General features: G+C 37.3%; 1 protein-coding gene across 1 annotated transcript in view; it reads right to left on the minus strand.

Annotated features, from left to right (window-relative positions):
* Window positions 1–20,902, minus strand: part of DGKI (diacylglycerol kinase iota) — a 455,866-nt gene that overhangs the window by 33,380 nt on the left and 401,584 nt on the right. Inside the window, 1 exon segment of the mRNA XM_026456362.1 lies at window positions 13,822–13,847. Within this exon segment, the coding sequence (XP_026312147.1) occupies window positions 13,822–13,847 (26 nt within the window).

Here is a 20,902-nt window from a genome sequence, read left to right on the forward strand (position 1 = left end):
TATGGCAAAAGTGTACAATTAAAAAATAAACAAAATGTCAAGAGCATACCCTCACTTATTATTGTAAATACAGATTATTTGCATTATTTATTTATTAATCTTTTTATTATACTTTAAGTTCTGGGATACATGTGCAGAATGTGCAGGTTTGTCACATAGGTATACATGTGCCACGATGGTTTGCTGCACCCACCAACCCATCAACTACATTAGGTATTTCTCCTAATGCTATCCCTCCCCTAGACCCACCTCTACGAGGTTATAATAAAACACTAATTTTGAATCTTCCCCCATATAAGAATATGACAGATATTACTTGGAAGAATATAAAAATTAAGCATTTTATTTCAGAAAAGTAAAAATAAATCTTAACTTTCACTATATCATGCTAAGGATCAAGCAACATCACGCCTTAGAAGAATTCTTATATAAATGGTTACTTCTGAAGCATGCTAAGACATAAAATATTAATTTGAAATAGAATAGGCTTCAGTGTATCAGTAAGTCTTCAATTTTATTTATTAAAGATCAGATTGTTATTGTCCAGTTGATGAGAAGGGAAATGAAATCGAGTAAACCTTCATTCTTCATAGGAATTCATATAGTCTTAAGAAAAAAAAGAATATCTAGAAACTTAATACATGTATACTTACACATCCAAACGTAGTCCCCGATTGCTAAAGAAATAGAGTGATGTAGAGAATGATTTCCTAGAGAAGGTAAAAGAAATTTTCCAAAAAGGAAGATTTGCATTGGCAGAAAAGCTGGGGGTAGAGATTTCTATAGAGAACATGCAGCTTAGCAGAATGAAGAGAGACATAAGAAGCACTTCCATTTGATAACAGGGACCTCTGAAATAGTGTCAGGGAGGAGTGTGTCAGGAAAATCGTGAAAACGAGATGGCTGAGAGAACCCCATGCAGGACTCAGAGGGTAGTGTGAGGCCAAAGACTCTCCCTTCTCTCCCCTACCTCCCACCCCTGTAACATCAACAAAAATCACTCGGAGACTTCATTCAGACTATATCCTCACACAAGTCTGCCACCCTCTCCCCTAAAGAGAACTAGGAGTTTAAATATATAGCAGAAAGACAGCTGGGAAATCAGATGCTTGAAGAATGGCTTTGGGTAGACCATGCTTTCTGAGAATGGGAAAAAGCCCACAGGATAGTTAAGGAAGACAGGGTGACTAGAGAGGCACACGGTCAGAGAAACGAAGCCAACAGTTAACAGTTAACAGAAATAGCCATGGTTTAAATGACTTTCTTGCAGTCTTATAAAATACCCCTTTTTTTTTCTTCCTCAATGGCTGAAACAATTGCCTTCACTAGTGAGGGTGACAGGATGGAAATATCATCAGACAAGGAAAACTGAGTGGATTCTGGCAGATTTCAAATTCCCTTTTCAATAATCATTGGGACTTTGCATTGTCAGGAGAAAAGCTGGAACCTGCATTATTAAATAGCATTTTGTCCCCTTGCCAAAGAATGTGGAAGCTGCCTGCCTGCAGTATTTATACACTTGCAAAGTGGATTTTAGTGTTTTTCAAAAAGCGGGTCTGTGGCAAGGTATAGCAATAGAAACCCCACTTGTTATCCCAAACAAAAACAATCTACTGGAATTCATAAGCAGAAATCCCCACGGGAACTCCTTACACAGCAGGGCACAGGTATCTCCAAAATACTTTCCAAAAATGAAAGGTGGCGTTTTTCATTTTTCCTCCTGTGTTTTATTGCTCAGTGTTCTCTCCTGACTCAGAAGACCGTAAGAGTCAGGAGCAGAAGAGGCCTTAGAAAGCAGCCAAGCTCAGCCGGCTCCAGGGAGAAACCCAGGCCTGATGCAAGCAACTTCAAACCACGGCTTTTGCAATTGCCAACCCTACCACCCATGTTAAAGTGACAATTACTCAGAATGATACAAGTTGATACGGTTTGGATCTGTGTCCCCACCTAACCTCATGCTGAATTGTAATCCCCAGTCTTGGAGGTGGGGTCTGATGGGAGGTGATTGGATCATGGGTGTGGATCTCCCCCTCGGTGTTCTCATGATAGTGAGTGAGTTTTCACGAGATCTGGTTGTTTAAAAGTATGTGCACCTCCCCCTCTGTTTTCTCTTCCTCCTGCTCCAGCCATGTAGGATGTGCCTGCTTCCCCTTCGCCTTCCGCCATGATTGTAACTTTCCTGAGGCCTCCCCATCCATGCGTCGTGTATAGCCTGTGGAACCATGAGCCAACAAAACCTCTTTTCTTTATAAATTACCCAGTCTCAAGTAATTCTTTATAGCAACGTGAGAATAGATGAACTAATACACAAGTCATTCTGTGTCCATTGGGCTGTACCCTGCAGGAAATGTGTATTTCAAGTAATCCTAGAGAAAAATAGGCTTTAATCATCCCAAAAGCCAACGCAAAGGAGACATATGAGATCTATTTATAAAAAAATCTATATGCCCATTTTGGCTCTCTGACATTGATGGTTACTCTGACTCTCTCTTGCACATTTTCTCTCTTCCTGTCTCTTTCTTTCGTTAATGTCTGTAAGCAAACTGTGTGCTAGGTCTTTGCCTATATTATCTAATTTAATCCTCACAATAAGCCTATTAGACATGTACTCTTATTATTATCATCCTTGTTTTCAGGATGAAGAAATTGAGGTTTAATGACATTAAGTAATTTGCTCAAGACCACATGGCTAATATGTAATAAAACCAGCATGTAGACCCAGAATGTGAAATATTTATGAGATATGAGAAAGCCCGTCTCTTTAGCAGGGTACTATATTGCCGGCTTATCTGGTTGTATAGACTGGCATACCATACTACGGGGTCATTAGGTAGTAATACCAGGTCCTTCCTTCCCAGTATTTCCCTGGTCAGGCCAAAGGGATGTAGTTTTAGTAGTCTCCATATCCCATACTTTTCTGGCTCTGATGAGGAAAGTTGTAGAAAATCAAGTTGCTCTGCTAGGTAAAGGAGAGGCTTCAGCAATGAACTTCTCATAAGTATTATGTGAAACTGTGCTTGCTCGTGAATGGATGTTACAGGATGCTAAGAAAGTCACATCCTAAGATTTAGGGCACCCAAAATGAACCCAGAATTTGAGGATTGACATAACGGGTCTGGCAAAACAAGGAAACATTTAGTTGACTTAATTAGCTTGTAAGATGGCTGGACTGGTGAATATTTTAACAGCTTTATCCAGGACAGTCCAGGCCTAAGCAGCTATAATTGACAGGCTGGGCACACAAAAATGCAAACAAAAAATGCATTCAAAGTACTACAGCATACAGGTTAAAGTAACATATCTAAGACTAACCTTCTAGGAACCAACTGAAAAAGTGACAACACATTCTAATATTTTGCAACTGGTAATGATGATAAGATATGTTTAAGGTAAGTCCATAATTCAGGGAAACCAGTCACCAGCCAGTTCTTTGCAAGAGGAGGTCACCAAAATGATAAAACAAGTTCTAGGTAGAGGAAAAGACTTTCGAATAAATATTAGGATTTCCAGTCAAATTAAAAACAAATATAGTAACAATTATCCTCACATGAGAATTATATTACAATAACTTTCAGTGTACCAACTCAGCCCCTTGGTCTCACTGGGTGTTAATATAACCCAGATCATATAATTTCATGCAGTAGAAATCATAAACACAGTAACTTTTAGCAATAGGCACAATTCAATTTTCTGTTTCTGCTATCATAGAATATTACACAAAGACCAGAGTCAGAGATTTCTCAATTCCTAAATACTGTATTGACTTATCTGTGGAAGTGAAACCTATGATAGCTTCATTTGTTGCCAGACACATCACCTTGGTTGATGGCCCCTTCTCATCCTTCCACTTAAAAGTAAACTAGGGGCCGGGCATGGTGGCTCACGCCTGTCATGCCAGAACTTTGGGAGGCTGAGGCGGGTGGATCACATGAGGTCAGGAGTTCGAGACCAGCCTGTCCAACATGGTGAAACCTCATCTCTAGTAAAAATAGAAAAATTAGCCAGGCATGGTAGCACACGCCTGGAATTCCAGCTGCTCGGTAGGCTGAGGCAGGAGAATCACATGAACCTGAGAGGCAAAGGTAGAAGTGAGCTGAGATCACGCCACTGCACTCCAGCTTGGGTGGCACAGTGAAACTCCATCTCAAAAGACAGACAAACAAAGTAAACTATGACTAGGATATCAACTTTCTTCCTTTTCTAACTCCTTTTTTTCCCTGTTATTTTTTATTTTACAATGTGTTAATATTTTAACTTAAATATTCTATAACCCCAAAAGCAATCCAACGCAATGTTGTAGGTACATTTTAATAAAGAGTATTCCCTTGGCTGGGCATGGTGGCTCACGCCTGTAATCCCAGCACTTTAGGAGGCCAAGGCAGGCGGACTGTCTGAAGTCAGGAGTTGGAGACCAGGCTGACCAACATGGTGAAACCACTAAAAAGACAAAAAATTACCTGGGCATGGTGGTGCATGCCTGTAATCCCAGCTACTCAGACGGCTGAGACAGAAGAATGGCTTGAACTTGGGAGACGGAGGCTGCAGTGAGCCGAGATTGTGCCACTGCACTCCAGCCTGGGTGACAGAGGGAGACTTTGTCTCAAAACAAAACAAAACAAAAACAAACAAACAAACAAAAGAGTATTCCCTCATCTCCTCCTGCCACTTACAATCAACCTTCAAAAGACAACTAGATAATTATCACAAACAAAGCATTCCAAAAAAAATCAAAACAATCAAAAGGATTATATGGTTACAATCAATAATGAGATGTAGTAAAGGGAAATGACAGATAACAGTAAGGTCAGGACACATAGAAAGCAATATAACCAGATTTTGGAAAGCCCAGAGGGCGGGGTTGTTTTGTTTTCTTAATCAGCAGTGAATTATCTATTTTCCTAGGATTTGTGAAAGCAGGCTAAGAAAAAATATGCTATCATTTTTATTTTTTTCCTTTCAAAACACAGTCTATAGGGAACACCCAGTGAGACTACCACAAAAGGCCATCTTTTCAGCACATAGTAACTGAATCTCTTTGGAAAAAGACCATCTTTTCAGCACATAGTAACTGAATCTCTTTGGAAAAAGACCAGGAGTGACCTATCTTCTACAAGAGGGAACAATATTAATGAGGCTGCATTAGGATTCAAAGATCTGTAATGAAAGTTTCTGTTTGCCAACACCACATACTGCAGCAAATTTAACAGTAAGATTTGTATAGAGAGAATCAGTTCTGTGCCAGGGCACAGCACAGAATAAGGCAATGTCTCTATTCATTGAGTTTATAGTCAAATAAGAAAAGCAACATTACCCATGAGGAAAGAAAATTGGAACACACTCAAAAAAAAAAAAAAAAAAAAAGTAGGCAATAAGGAAGGAGAAATAATGGGCATTTAAGTTGTCAGGAAAATTCATCTTTGTTTATCCTTAGTATCTATGGAGGTGGTTCCAAGACACGGAAATTAATGAGCATTGAGGTGAGACCCGAATGAAGGACAATGAAGGTGCCTGCCAGAGAGATGGTAGGAGGTGATCAAAACCTTATGGCTGAATAAAGACAAGAAAGGCGAGGTCTAGAGAGGGTTCCGCAAGCAGAGTAGAAGTAATTCTCTAAAGCTCTAAAGCAACATGAGCTAAACCAGGAAGAGAAAGAGCCTAAAAAATGAGCACTAAAAAGTTCAAATCTAATTAGAAAGTCAAGGGGGATTCTATAGGAAAAATCTGATATGTGGCAAAAAATGGACACTTCAGCAACTTTACATTAATGATAGCCCAAAGTCATTGTAAAGTGACATACTGTGATGGTCAATATAGTAAGTTCTTCCTAGCAATGCAATTAAAGATCTGCACATATTTCCATCTATAACATCAGTCATGTTTACTTTTTTTTAGACGCAGTCTTGCTCTGTAGCCCAGGCTAGAGTACAGTGGCACGATCTTGGCTCTCTCCAACCTCTGCCTCCTGGGTTCAAACACTTCTCTTCCCTCCGCCTTCCAAGCAGCTGAGATTACAGGCATGTGCCACCATGTCGGACTTATTTTTGTATTTTTAGCAGAGGCGGGGTTTCACCATGTTGGCCAGGCTGGTCTCAAACTCCTGACCTCAGGTGATCCGCCTGCCTCGGCCTCCCAAAGTGCTAGGATTACAGGTGTGAGCCATGGCACCCAGCCAGTATCTAACTTTCTTAATCTTCTTTACTCATATTCATCATAGTCATAATAATTATCTTCCTACTTGTGATAATCTCTTTAAGGGAACAGCTACCTTTTGAGAATTCTACCTTTTAAAAAAAGTGAGTGTTATTGACAGGAGATTGGATCCCTATTTTCTTGATTATGAAATATGGGGCTATAAGAGGTGCATCCAAAATATATCTTCGAATTGTTTTTCTGTGTCAAGGGTTTTTCTTATTTATATGAATAAAAAATTCCCATCTTTAATAATCACTTTCTACCCAATAAAAAGGCCTCATACAATTATGCGGTCTTTACTTAACAAACAAAATCATTATTTCCTATTACATGAGCTCAAATTTCAGCAACGCTTTGACAGGCAGTACAGAGAAATGGTTGGGAAAGGATCTGGATCCAGATCACCTGAGTTCACATCCTACTTCTACCTTTTACTCAATAGGCATGTGGCCTTGGACAAATCATATAATCAGTTTGTACCCTAGTTTTCTCCTCTATAAAATGAGAATAATAGTAGTATATAAGAGATATTCCAGTAACTCATGTATTATACAAAGTCTTCCAGAGATTATAAAAAGAGAAAATCCTTCCTAATTCATTTTAAGCTACAAATATCATATACATACTACATAATAGAAAGCAAAATTAAAGACTAATCATACTTATGAACATGGATATAAATATCTAAACAAAATATTAGCAAATCAAATCTAGCAATGTATAAAGGCAGTAAATACTATAACCAATTTGAGTTCTTCTCATAAATATGATATTGGTTTCTATTTAAAATTCAAGTAGTAAAATGCACCATATTAACAGACCAAAGGGGAAAAAAGTCATCTCTAAAGATGAAGAAAAGAGTATTCAATAAAATTCAACACCTGTTGAATTTAACAAATTAGAGTGAAGGAAAATATCCTTATAAGAAATATCCACAAAACAAGTACTGCCACCTGCATCATGACCACTTGGCAGTGAACTTCTTACTTAATTGTGACTTCTGGATGCATCCACTTTGAATTCAGGAAAAAGTTAATGATGCTATCTCTATTACTAGTCAACACTGCACTGAAGGTTTTAACCAGTGCACAAAGTACCAGAAATATGTATACAAAGCATAATGATTGGAAAGGACAAAACAAAATTCTTTGTAGATGAGATTGCCTATATAGAATTCTCTTCCCACAAAAAGACCCTTGAGATAAAATTTATGAATTTAAAACTTTTAGCAGGAATATTGATAAAGAAACAAGATTTTAAAATTCAACTGCATTTCAATATGCCAGCAAAGACCACTTAGAAAATATAATTTTAAAAATACAACATACAAATTGTCACTAAAATTATAAAGTACCTAGGAATATATTTAACACAAAAATGACTAAACCATTCATGAAGGAAATTATAAAACTTTATTCGTAGCCATTTTAAAGAGCCAATTAAATGTAAAGAGATGTAGCTTGGAATAAATAGAAAGATGCACTATCATAAAAATATCAATTTTCTTTATACTAATTTATAGATTCATGCAATTTTCATAAAAATTTCAACACAAAACTTGATAAACTAATTTTATAATTCATATGAAACAGGAAAAAATTATAAACCAAGTCACTCCTGAAGAACAAATTACAGGACATATCCTCCAACAGATACCGGAACTCATACCAAAGTTATAACAACTAAAACAATAGTACAGGGATAGATATATTCATCAATATAACAGAAAATAGAACCTGGAGACTCACATTTACAGGGAGACAACAGGCTTTGCAAGTTAGTGCAGAAAATAAATGATAATGAAATAGCTGGTTATGTATATGAACACAATCAAAATAAAATTTGACCTTTTTACCTCTTACCAAACCACAAAAATCAATTCTAAGTTATTAAATATGAAAGAAAGCACTCTAAACATTTTATAAGACAATATCTTTATGATTATGCTTTGAAAGATTTCTTTTAAAAATACCAAAGGCATAAACCATAGAAAAACAATAATTTTACTATAGTAAAATAAAGAATATCCATCAATTCATCAGATGACATCAAAAAGAGCTCAAACAGATAAACCACAAACTGGACAAAATTGGCAACACATATAGGCAACAAAACAATTTTTACCTAGAATACATAAAAAAGTTCATAAATCATTAAGAACACAACCAACCATGTGGGGAAGAGTGAGTAAAAGAAATAAAAAGACCTTTCATAGAAGAGTAAACACAAATGGCCTATATGAAAAGATGCTTGATCTCATATGTAATCATTGATTACAAATTAGATGCCATTTCATACTTTCACAAGACTAGCAAACATTTTTAAATTAGTTAATTTCAAGTGTGGATTAGGATATAGATCAATGGGAACTCTTACCCACCCAAGTTGGGAGTGTATTTTAAAATGATCACTTTGCAAAACAATTTGTTATAATGCTATAAGTTAAATATGTGTATAATCTACCACTTAACTTAAGCTATTCCCAGGCTTAAGCACATGTATAACAGAAAGAGTTACAAAAAAGAGAATGTTCATAGTGATATTGTTTGCAATAGCAAAACAAAAACAAAACCCCAAGAAACCTGTTATTTATGTAAATATTCATTAGCAGATTGGATATATAAATTGTTATATACTCATACAATAGAGTAGTATACAACATGAACTATTGATGAAACGCATATGGCACTCATCCATAAGGATGAATCACAAAAAATATTCTTTCGAATAAAAGAAACAAATCACAACATGAGTTAATTTGTACAAATTCAAAATATGTAAAACTATATATACACACACATATACACACATATGGGAATACATATATGAGTTATATATCCACATATACATTCATATGTAAGATACGCATATATGTAGCAAAACAATAAGAAGAAACAAGGACATGATTAACAAAAAGGCAGAATAGTAGTTATTTCTGAAGGAGAAGGAAGGGGACATAATTAGGAAAGCAAATGACACGAAGGTCCCAAATTCCTACAAATGTTTTACTTCTTAGTCTGAGGGCCAAGTACACAGTAGTTCCTTTTGCTTATTATTTAAACTGAGCAGATAATATTTTATATATTTTATGAATAGTATCTATTTCAGTAATATACATGAAAGAAAAGTGAATGATGAGGTATAGTCATTGATGCCTCAAAGAGTTTGGGCCACGCCACAGTGTGTTTCATTGCATAACTATATTAATCCATTATCATGCTGCTATTAAAGACATACTTGAGACTGCATAATTTATAAAGGAAAGAGGTAATATGGACTCACAGTTCCACATGGCTGGGGAGGCCTCACAATCATGGCGGAAAATGAAGGAAGAACAAAGGGACGTCTTACATGGCAGCAGGCAAGAGAGAGCTTGTGCGGGGGACCTCCCATTTACAAAACCATCAGATCTCATGAGCCTTATTCACTATCACAAAAACAGTATGGGGGAAACTGCCCCACGATTCAATTATCTCCACCTGGCCCCATCCTTGACACATGGGGATTACTACAATTCAAGATGAAATTTGGGTGGGGACACAGCCAAACTATACCAGTGACCTACTGCCAAGGACAGCCGACTCCAAGCCTGACAGTGGATTCGTTCTTAAACACTTTACACTGGCGATTGTGGTTGTGACAATTTTATTTCCAGATAGCCATTACTGCAATTCATCTTCACTATGTTACTGTTGCAACAAAAAAAAGCTGCCCTAGAATGTGACAGCCATAGTTGACAACCGGTCTAGGAGGTAGGACAGGAGAAGGATGCCTGCCTCAGACGTTCCAGTGGGGCATGCAGCAGATTGTTGGCACTTTCTTTTGAAAGGCAACTAATGCCTTTTATTTTGTAAATGAACAGACATTAGTTGGAAGACGACCTGCCCTGAGTGTGCTGGCACAGGTAGCAGCAGTAAGGGCAGCATTCCAAGGAGTCTGTAAAATAAGCAGGCTAAGGTGACAGAACAGAAGATGAGTTATCAGAGCCAGGGAAGCAGCCTGGGCCCAGGAGATGGCTCCAGGAGCAATTTAAATGATGAAGTGATAGGCATTCAATACAGGGGAAACGCAGAGGACAGGGCAATCAATCACTGCCAAGCTTATCTTCTGACAAGGAGTGGGGCTCCAACTTCCAGATGTAGCATTAAAACGTAATGTTCCCACTGGGGTTTAGCATGGCAGGTTTCCCTGAAACTTCAGTTTCACTCAGTTAACTAATTATGAGAAAATGTGACATTGGTATTTACTTTTTCTACAGGGACAAATCATTCCCAGCAGGAGGGACAAGTTGTTATTTTTGTTCTGCTTTGTTTTGTCATTAAAAAGAAATTAACTTGCACAGTAGTAAATATACTCTTGTTGGAGGGGCGGGGGGAAGAATTATCTCCATAGTTCTCTCCATTCAATCATGTCTTTGGTTTTCCAGGGACGTGGCGGATAAAAGAGAGTTAAGAGTTTGGTTGTTAGAATTGGGTCTGAAAATTAACTCTCTCACCTACTAGCTATGTGACCTTAAGCAAGTTATTTAAGCACCCTGAGCCTGCTTTTGCAGCTGTGAAACTGGGGGTGATGCATCGACTACAGAGTGTTATTTGTGAAAGATGAAAGGACATAAGGCGGTTGGAGCACGCGAGCATAGTGCTTCTGCATAATAAGCACTCAATACAATTTAGCCTTTATTCTTAGTGACCCTGATGTGCTATTATATAAATATAGAAACAGTTTATGTGTCATTTAGACCTTGTGTTGCCAATTCTATATGACCACACATCTAATCATCAACTGAGCCTTTACTCTGGCACTATAAGCTACATGGTGTATTAAACATTTTACTCCTCCTCCCCCCTATGTAATAAAAGGTTTCCAGAGAAAATTTAATGAAAATGAAAAAAATGGTTATGCTCTCCCATCCTCTTTTAACTTTTCAAGGGCGGGATGTAATCCCGAGCAAACATCACAGATAAACCTGTGCTTCCTCTTCTACTGCCTGAATGCTAGAGAATAATACTATGTTTGGGGTGCTTTTAACAAATCAGAAAGTGATTTAACAAATGATTTCTCAACTGACCTTGATACAATCCCATGAGGTACACAGTTTCTGATTAGCCCCATCTTACAGACAAGGAAAACAAAACAAGATAAGGTCAATGACAAAGCCACTGCATTCAAGCTCTCTATGCAAGAGGACCATGGGAATGAAAAACACCAGGGTTACTGGACATGGCAAAATTAGATTTTTCCAAGAATATGTTCTTGTCTTAGAGCCGAAGTGACTAGTTACTACAGAGGGAGGACTAGTTGAGGAAAGCAAACAAAATAGAAAATCAAGAGACATAGGTTTTATATTCCAATTTCACAATCCATTTGCCCAACATGCCTTAAATTTTCTACCAATAAATTTGAGAAAGAAAAATTGCTACTTCTCACCTCTTTTACAAGTATATTGCAAGGCCATTATTGTGTACAAATAATATGTAAGATTGATGCTATGACATTCAAGAGGTTTTATACTAGCCATAGTACATATGAGCTCTTAAAAATGTATAAACAGAAGGAAACATATTTTGAGTGGTAGATAGAAAATTCTGGCAATAAAGAAAAAAGATTTTTTTCAAGAATATATGGGCTAGAAAATGATGAACAATTACATAAGATTAGGTAAATCATCACTATAATTTTGCATTATGTACTTGAACTATTTTTGGAAATCACAGAAACAAACTAAGAGGTATGAACATGTAATAATTTTTTGAAGCCATGAAATTATAATGGCCCTGTAATATCAATAATGTTTCTTCAACTAATCACTTATAAGGTTCTTAAAATAATCAATTCTGAAGTGCTCTTAATCTTCCAAGCAAGTCTTTCTGGCAGGAGTCACCTTTTAGGACTTCAAAGGACCCTGACATATGCCCCCTATTATTTCATAACCACCTAAGAAGTCTTAGTGGATTATCAAATTATAATTCACAAGTTTCCCTCAGCCACCATTTTTGTCTGAATGGGGAATAAATTCTTATAGACAGGAAGGCAAAGACAACCAAAAGTCACTAAAGGGAATCCTAGTTCAAAATAAAAACCAAACACAAGCTTCTAGTTTATAATGGGAACATGGAAGCCCAAGGGCCTACATAAATGTGCAAACACCTAGTAATACCAGCAGCAGTCAGCAAAAAAGCACACAATAGCAGGTTGCCAATAGGTGATCAACTGCCTAATTCTGACTTAATGGGCCTGAACATAATTTTCCCTATGATTCTTCAGAGAGAATAATACAACTTCGTTCCAGTATTCAGTCAGATTTCACAATGCAGCAGTAGAAGAGGCCAGCCTAAAACTCCTTCTCCCTTTTCTTCATTCATTCATTTAATAAACTTTTTCATTGTTTGCTATTCGTTGGAAACTATATCAAAGAACTCACAGTCGAATAGGGAAAACAGGTAAATAAAGCATGAAATTTGTGCATTAAGCCCTAGAATGTAGAAAAATATTTGGCACAATGATAAGCAGATCAGCAAGCCCTCACAGAGGATGAGGTAAGGTGCATAGAAACTGTCTATGTGGCAAAAGAAGTAGCCTCCTGTCAGAGAGAACAGTATGGATAAAAGCAGGGAGATGCGGAAAAGATGATGAGCTCCAGAAATTAGATGTAGAATTAGATGTAGTGTCACATGGCTGGAAAACAGATCATGGCTAGAAGGGAAAAGATGGTAAATGAAGCAATAAGCTGTGGAGGAAGACAAATATTCCATTATTTAGTGCTTGCTCGTCCATGTTAAAATACAATATTGAAAAGCTGAACACAATTATTGGTTGGCTAGAAAGATTTCATTCTAAAGGCAATACGAACAGATTTTTACTATAGAGCAATCATTTTGGTGCCAGCCAGGTATACAGTGATCTAGGGAAAAGAAATCTAGAGGTATGGATACCAATTATGAGAGAATTTCCAAAGTCCAAGTAAGATACAGAGGGGCCCCAAACCAAAGTTCCATATAGCATATTTGTAAAACAACTATATAGCACAACTGACTCATTGTAGCCACTTAACATTTTTGTGACTGATTGGATAAATGAACAATTCCAAATGTGAGATGGAACAAAATAAGATATTTTCTCTTTTGAGTGAAATAGCTGTATCTTAAAATGCAAACAATTCATCTCAACTGGATAACAACAAATACCACTGACTGCTTGCCTTCCTTTCAGATTTAGAGGGCTCTTTGCAAATGAGTGATTGGAACATGATCCCAGTGTCCAATCTGGAAGGCACTGTAGGGAATACCTCCCATAAACTCTCATTTTAAGGATAAAAATCTGAGTCATAAAAATTACAGGACTAGCCCAAAACCACAAAAAGTTTCTGCTGATGGGACTGAAATCAGGCAGAATAAATTAAGGCTTCACAATATTTGTCAACCAGACTGGTTGGAACAGATTTGAAACATATTAAATTCAGCTAGGGTGATTTAAGTTTTTAAAAGTGTTTGACATTTCACATTCGAAAACCACAAAGCCAACATCTTAGAGACATTTTCTTGAACAATTATTTGCTCTGACAATGAACTGCAAAGACCAGGCGTCAAGTTTTAATCCTGAATTGGTATAAATAAGACAGATGATTCTTACCATGATCTTCTGAAGAGACTGGTGACCTAAAAGGAAATAATAAGCATGATCAATATTTTATATGATAATTATAATAACAATCAAGAATTATTTCATAGTAATTATACTCCCAAATTGAATTAAATGGAAAGTCAATATAGTAGACAGTGTAATTAATGGGTTGATTGCATGGTATATTTCAATCAACAATTCCCAACTCTTACCTGGATTGGTTGGATGTTACAGGTTACTAAAATGTCAGTCTATGCATGGTGTCCTAGGGCTGCAACAAACTTAGGTAAGTCTACATTTACCACACACATAAAAAGAGAACTCATAGAAATGTAGTATAGATGAAATCCTGTGATGTGTATTGCCCAAGGACACGGCTCCAGCGTAAATGCCAAGGATGTAAAAAAAAGCACTAGATTGGGTATCTGTAGATACAAAGAGATCTACTTGAACAGTATAAATTGAGACAGAAGTAAAAGAAAGAGCATGCACCCTTATCATTACCAGTTTTTGTTTCCACTCTTCACGGAATTTAATGTTTGAGTGAGCTGACCCTCTACTTGCTGCCTTACGTCTCAGAACATGGGAGAAATAGCATGAGGCAAGAAGGCAATCGCTGGGGTTCCACAGAACTTTACCAACAACTTTTGCAAACTATATGTGAGTTCTGCTCTAATTATAGTAATCAGATTGCAAATGAAAAATCATATCAACCCTAAAAGGCTTACTTCCCCTCTGTTGACTACTAGTTGAAATACTTTGAGTAGTATAGACCTAAGTTTGGAGATGAATTCACCTCCAGCTTGAAGACTATGGCTTTGACTCACACTTATTCTTTTTTGGGGAGAAAGAGAGAGACATATAACGTTATATTCAGAGTTGTTGAAATTTTGAAGGGAAAGGCAAGACATCACATACTTCCCCTATTTTGAAGGAGTCCTCTTCTCTGAATGATTGGCTCACTCAAGTCCATAGCAGGGAAATGACCAAAGATAAACTCAGGAGTTTGGCAATAAAGCTGCCAATTACTATAACTAATATTTATGAGACATGAAGATAAATCTCAGGGCAAGAATCATTTAGTCAATACAAAAATGGTTGAAGATAAATTTTAGCTACTTGGGGATGCTTGATATGACTTTACCTACTGGTTAGTAATATTATTGTTTATTATATGAGTGAACAGTAAAGAATAAAGACAGTGGTAATGGAGAAAAGGCCTTGAACCTCAATGAGTGGCAAAGTATCAACTTAACTGTGCAAGTCTCTTAAAGTAGACTTTTTCATGAAAACTACAGATTCCCAAGATTTGGTGGAAAGAAAATTGGCTTCTGGGAGATGGACATGGGGAGTGGTGAGCAGAAACCTGCCACAATCCCTAAGTCAATGCTGCCCGAGAAACACCACTTGGCCTCCCTGGTTAGGGTTGATTTATCTTCCCATTGGATCCCCTTATTTTGTATCACCCACACACCAGCTTTTCTCACTGGGTTGTAACCCCCTTGAAAACTAAGGCTGTATCTTATTTAGAACAAGTGAGCCCTTAATTAAAATGTGTTGAGTTGAATTAATCTCAGTTCTGTCACACTGATATTCAGACTGACACATTCTGGAGTTTCCCAAAAAGTCATCATGTTACTGTCAAACCATCTTTAGGAGAAGTTTGCTTGCTCCTAGGTCAGCTGCAAGAAAAAGTCCTAGAGAACGTGCTTGAAGCTCCAATTGGTTATAATGTGGACACTCTCAGAGCCAAAGGACATCAAAAGCACCCAGAAACAGAGACACCCATATTCTGCCTTAATAATTAGAAAAACTAAAGTGTGTCGGGGGGTAGTATTGAATGAGAGGTGAAATGAAATTAGAAGCTGAATCTAAAATAAAATCTGTATTTTAAATAAAATAAGCTAATTTCTTCAGCTGTTTAGGTCATAATAGAGTCAGCCACAAGGAAATATCTTTCCTCTTGGTGTTTGCTGATGAGAAGTAAGTAAAAACGTGTCTTGGATTGTTTGCAATTAATTTGTCACAGAGCTACAGGAAGAAAGTAAAATTCATGCCAAAGGACAACTAAATGTCTCAGGTGGAGAGCTTGTGAAGCAGAGTCTTTGCTGGCTTTCTGCAAAAGCAAAGCACTGATATTCAATCTGAAAAATTCCAGATGGCTCCGTTAGAGTCCCAAGGGGATGCATTCTGCAGTATGTCCAGGCAGTGGATAAAATATCAATTTCAGAGTGTTTTGTGAAAATTAGTCATGTTGAGTTTCCACGTTGAATGTCTCCCATATGCCTGGCTTTGTGGAACTTTAAGACATATGGAGTATTTCCATCTTCACTCAGTACTTCACCTTTCGCTGCAACAAGTTACTGCATTGTACTACTGAGATGTTCACATCATCCATTATTGCTGGAAATTGGCATAAAAAGTTAGCTCACAGGTGGATCACCTGAGGTCAGGATTTCGAAACCAGCCTGGCCAACATGGTGAAATCCCATCCCTACGGAAAATACAAAAAGTAGCTCAGTATGGTGGCAGGTGCCTGTAATCCCAGTTACTTGGGAGACTGAGGCAGGAGAATCACTTGAACCCGGGAGGCAGAGGTTGCAGTGAGCCAAGACCGTGCCATTGCACTCCAGCTTGGGTGACAAGAGTAAAACTCCATCGAGGGAGAGAGAGAGAGAGAGAGAAAGAGAAAGAAAGAGAGAAAGGACAAAGAGGGAGGAAGGAAGGAAGGAAGCAAGCAAGCAAGCTAGCTCAGGAGAGAAGAAATATTCTGAAATCAGCAATATAAGTAGTTATTTTAGCAACAGAGGTTGAATCCCAGAAACAGATAATTATTTTAAACCTGACAACTGAGGCATGCAGGAAAGCCCCCCGGTCATTCTTTTCACCACACCTGAAAGACATGTGGTTTTATCCCAAACTGTTCATTTTTCCACTACGTATACTTTATCTTGGAGCAAGTATCTGGCCTTACAATGTAAACCATTACTAGCATTCTTATAGCTGTCCTCTACTTCTTTCCTGATCATGAGTCCTTTAGCTACAGAATATTTATATTTGTTTCTGCTTTGTTTTTATTTATGATGGTACTTTCTACATTTTATTTTGCTTAAATGCAGCAAAATAATACAAAACAAAACTTCAAGCCATGCATTTAAAAATATTTCTCCTATTAAGCCTAAATCATTATTATTCAGGTTTGACTCTCTCCATTCATGTTGATTCAATTTATTACTTGAGACCCTATTATTACCAGGCCATGTGCCAAGGGAAGGAGACACAAAGAACAATTTCAGGGAACTCATAATCTAGTGAAAAAGGAAAATATATAAACAAATGATTATAATGTAAAAAATATATAATGATCAAAATATATATGAAGCAAAGAGGCAGCACAGAGGACAGAGAGATCGATTCGGTATCAAAAGTGTGAAAGAAGGCTTAGAAAAGCTAGAATCATCTGAACTTCGCTTTGAAGAATAAAGAGGAGCTTATTAGGTAAGTTAGGAAGGAGAAGAACTCCAGGCAGAATAGCAATAGGTGTGTGAAAAGGAGTACAGATATGAAATTGCATAGAATCCTAACAGATATACAAGTAACTCAGTATTGCTAGAATGTAAAGGAATAACAAAAGCAAGGACTTAAAAAATAAGTGGCAGAGGCCATTTCATACAGGGCACGTGGGGCCCCTGTGAAGTGCTTGCAATTTACCTTCTAAGCTAAATGGAGCAAGCTCGTGAGGCAGAGAAGTCATACATTCTGGAATGAGCAGGCAGTGGAGAGTGAACCATAAAAGAACAAGAAGACAAATTAAAAGGCAGAGGTCAAGTTAAAGACTATAACTGAAAAACTTCCACATTAGTAACACAGAAAAAAAATTCCTCTGTCGTTCAATTTTTTTTTTTTTTTTGAAACCCATGGAAAATGACAGGGTGGATGAGAAACAGCAAAGGAAATATCCTCTTTGATTAAATTATTTATAAGCCAAGACCATCATACATGAAGAAGAGCTACCAAATACAGTCAAAATAGAGCTAAGTTTTAGGGAAACAGATAATTTTGATTTTAGTCAGCTAAAGATATATAAACTATTTTATACACAACAAAACCTATGGCAGAAAGCCTTCCACTTTGAGCCAGGGTGTCGTGCTAGCCAGAAGTAGACCCAAACCTAGAAGAGGTTGCTGCTAAGTAAAAGTTTGAAGATAACAGAGACAAAGTCAAACTTAAGAGCAGCACACCAAATCACTAAGCCCAATCATCCATCCCAAACTAGAAGCTCCAAAAAAAAAAAAAAAAAAAAAAAAACTCACCCAATGCAAATATTACAAGTAATAATGGAAAAAAACCAGCATGACATCTATGCAAAAATACCAGAGGAGAAAACAAAACACAGGCAAAGAACACACTAAAAAGATGATGGCATAAAGCAGATAAAAATTATTAATAAATCTTTGTGAAATTTAGAAATGGAGGGAAGGAAGGAGGGAGGGAAGGAAGGAGGGAAGAAGGGAGGGAGAGAGCGAGGGAGGGAGGGGTAAATAGAGCGTTTGTGAAATGTAAACTTAAAGAAGAAAACTGATCCAGAAACAGTTATAGGGAGGTGAAAAGAACAAAAGTCTGCCCAGAGTCTTTGAACTAGTTGTTATTAAAGAAACTTGTGGCTTTTTCCACTGTGGTACCACTGCACTGGGGAAAAAAAAAAAGATTAAGAGAAGATAAATAATAATTAAAACTATATTAAGATATGAAACATTGATGAAAGAAATTGAAAAAGATACAAATAAATGGAAAGACATCTCATTCTTATGTATTAAAATAATTAGTATTGCTAAAATGTTCATATTTTAAGCAATCTAGAGATGCTATGTAATTCCTATCAAAAAACCAAAGACATTCTTCACAGATTAGAAGAAACAATCCTAAAATGTGTATGAAACCGCAAAAGACCCTGAAGAGCCAAAGCAATCTAGAGCAAAAGAACAAAGCTGGAGCCATCACACTACCTAACTTCAAAATATTTTACAAAGCTATAGTAACCAAATCAGCATGACACTGGCATAAAAACAGACAAGTAGAACAATGGAACAGGATAGAGAGCTGGAAAATAAATCTACATGTTTGCAGCCAACTAATTTTCAACAAAGGCTCCAAGAATACATAATAAGGAAAGGACAGTCTTTTCAATAAATAGTGTGGGGAAAAGCAGGTATCTAAATGCAGAAGAATATAATTCGACTCTTACTGCACACTACATGCAAAAATCAACTCAAAGTGGATTAAAGACTTAAATACAAGCCCCCAAACCACGAAACTGCTAGAAGAAAATAGAAAAACTCCATGACATCGGTCTGAGCAATGATTATTTTAGACATGACCTCAAAAGTACAGGCAACAAAAGCAAGAATAGAGAAATGTGATTACCTCAAATTCAAAAGCTCCTACACAGCAAAGGAAACAATCAGCAGAGCAAAGAAACAACCTACACAATATGAATTTTCCTCAAAAAACAAAACAAAAACAGAACTACCGTATGATTCAGCAATCATATGGTAAATATTAAAAGTAAATATTAAAAGAATATGAAACCAACATGCTGAAGAGACAGTTGCATTCCCACATTTATTACAGCACAATTACCAACAACCAAGATATGGAATCAACCTAAGTGTCCATCAACATACAAATAGATAAAGAAAATGTGGTATATATACACAACGAAATACTAGTCAGCCATAAAAAGAAGGAAATCCTGGCCGGGCGCGGTGGCTCAAGCCTGTAATCCCAACACTTTGGGAGGCCGAGACGGGCGCATCACGAGGTCAGGAGATGGAGACCATCCTGGCTAACACGGTGAAACCCCATCTCTACTAAAAAATACAAAAAACTAGCCAGGCGAGGTGGCGGGCGCCTGGAGTCCCAGCTACTCGGGAGGCTGAGGCAGGAGAATGGCGTAAACCTGGGAGGCGGAGCTTGCAGTGAGCTGAGATCCAGCCACTGCACTCCAGCCTGGGCGACTGAGCGAGACTCCATCTCAGAAAAAAAAAAAGAAAGAAAAGAAAAAGAAGGAAATCCTGTCATTTGCAACAACATGAATGAACGTGAAGGGTATTATGTTAAGCTAAATAAGCCAGGTAGAGAAAGACAAATACTGCATGGAATCTAAAATGTCAATTTCACAGAAGTAGAGAGTAGAATGGAGGTTATCAGTGGCTGGGGCATTTGGGGGTGAGGGAGATGGGAGAGATGCTCATCAAAGTAGACAAAGTGACAGTTAGATAGGAAGAATAAGTTCAGGAGATTTACTGTATAGCATGCTGACCATAGTTAAGGATGATACACTGCATTCTTAAAAAATGCTAAGAGAATAGATGCTAAGTGCTCTCACAACAAAATTAATACTATGCATGGTAATGCATATGCTAATTAGCTACATAATTAATGGTTATATATACTTCGCAACATCATGTTGTATACAATACATAATAATTTTATGTCAATTTAAAAATTATTTTTAAAGAACTAGAATAATAGCTGGGCATGGAGGCTCACACCTGTAATCCCAGCACTTTGGGAGGCCAAGGCAGGTGGATCACCTGAGATCAGGAGTTTGACACGTGCCTGGCCAACATGGTGAAACCCTGTCTCTACTAAAAAAAAATACAAAAATTATCTGGGCGTGGTGGCACATGCCTGTAATCCCAGCTACCTGGGAGGCTGAGGCAGGAGAATTGCTTGAACCCAGGAGGCGGAGGTTGCAGTGAGCCAAGATCCTCCATCGCACCCCTGCCTGGGCAACAAGAGCAAAACTCAGTCTAAAATTTAAAAAATTAGAATAATATGTAGCTACATATTTATAATTATATACATATATATTTTATTTTGAATTTACTCTTCCACGAATCTTGATCTGAACACTTGCTGGTGAAAGTATCCTTCCCAATATTAACCCTGCTTATGAGAATATCCATATTGTCTCTAAAATAAAGACGACTTTTCACACTAGGATACACAGAGAAACTTGAAAAAAAAAGGGAAGTTTTGGGAAAACAAAATGCTATTTAAGATAGAATATTATGTAACTTAATTG

The sequence above is a fragment of the Piliocolobus tephrosceles genome, chromosome 8 (genome assembly GCF_002776525.5).
Source record: "Piliocolobus tephrosceles isolate RC106 chromosome 8, ASM277652v3, whole genome shotgun sequence".
NCBI classification, from domain to species: domain Eukaryota; kingdom Metazoa; phylum Chordata; class Mammalia; order Primates; family Cercopithecidae; genus Piliocolobus; species Piliocolobus tephrosceles.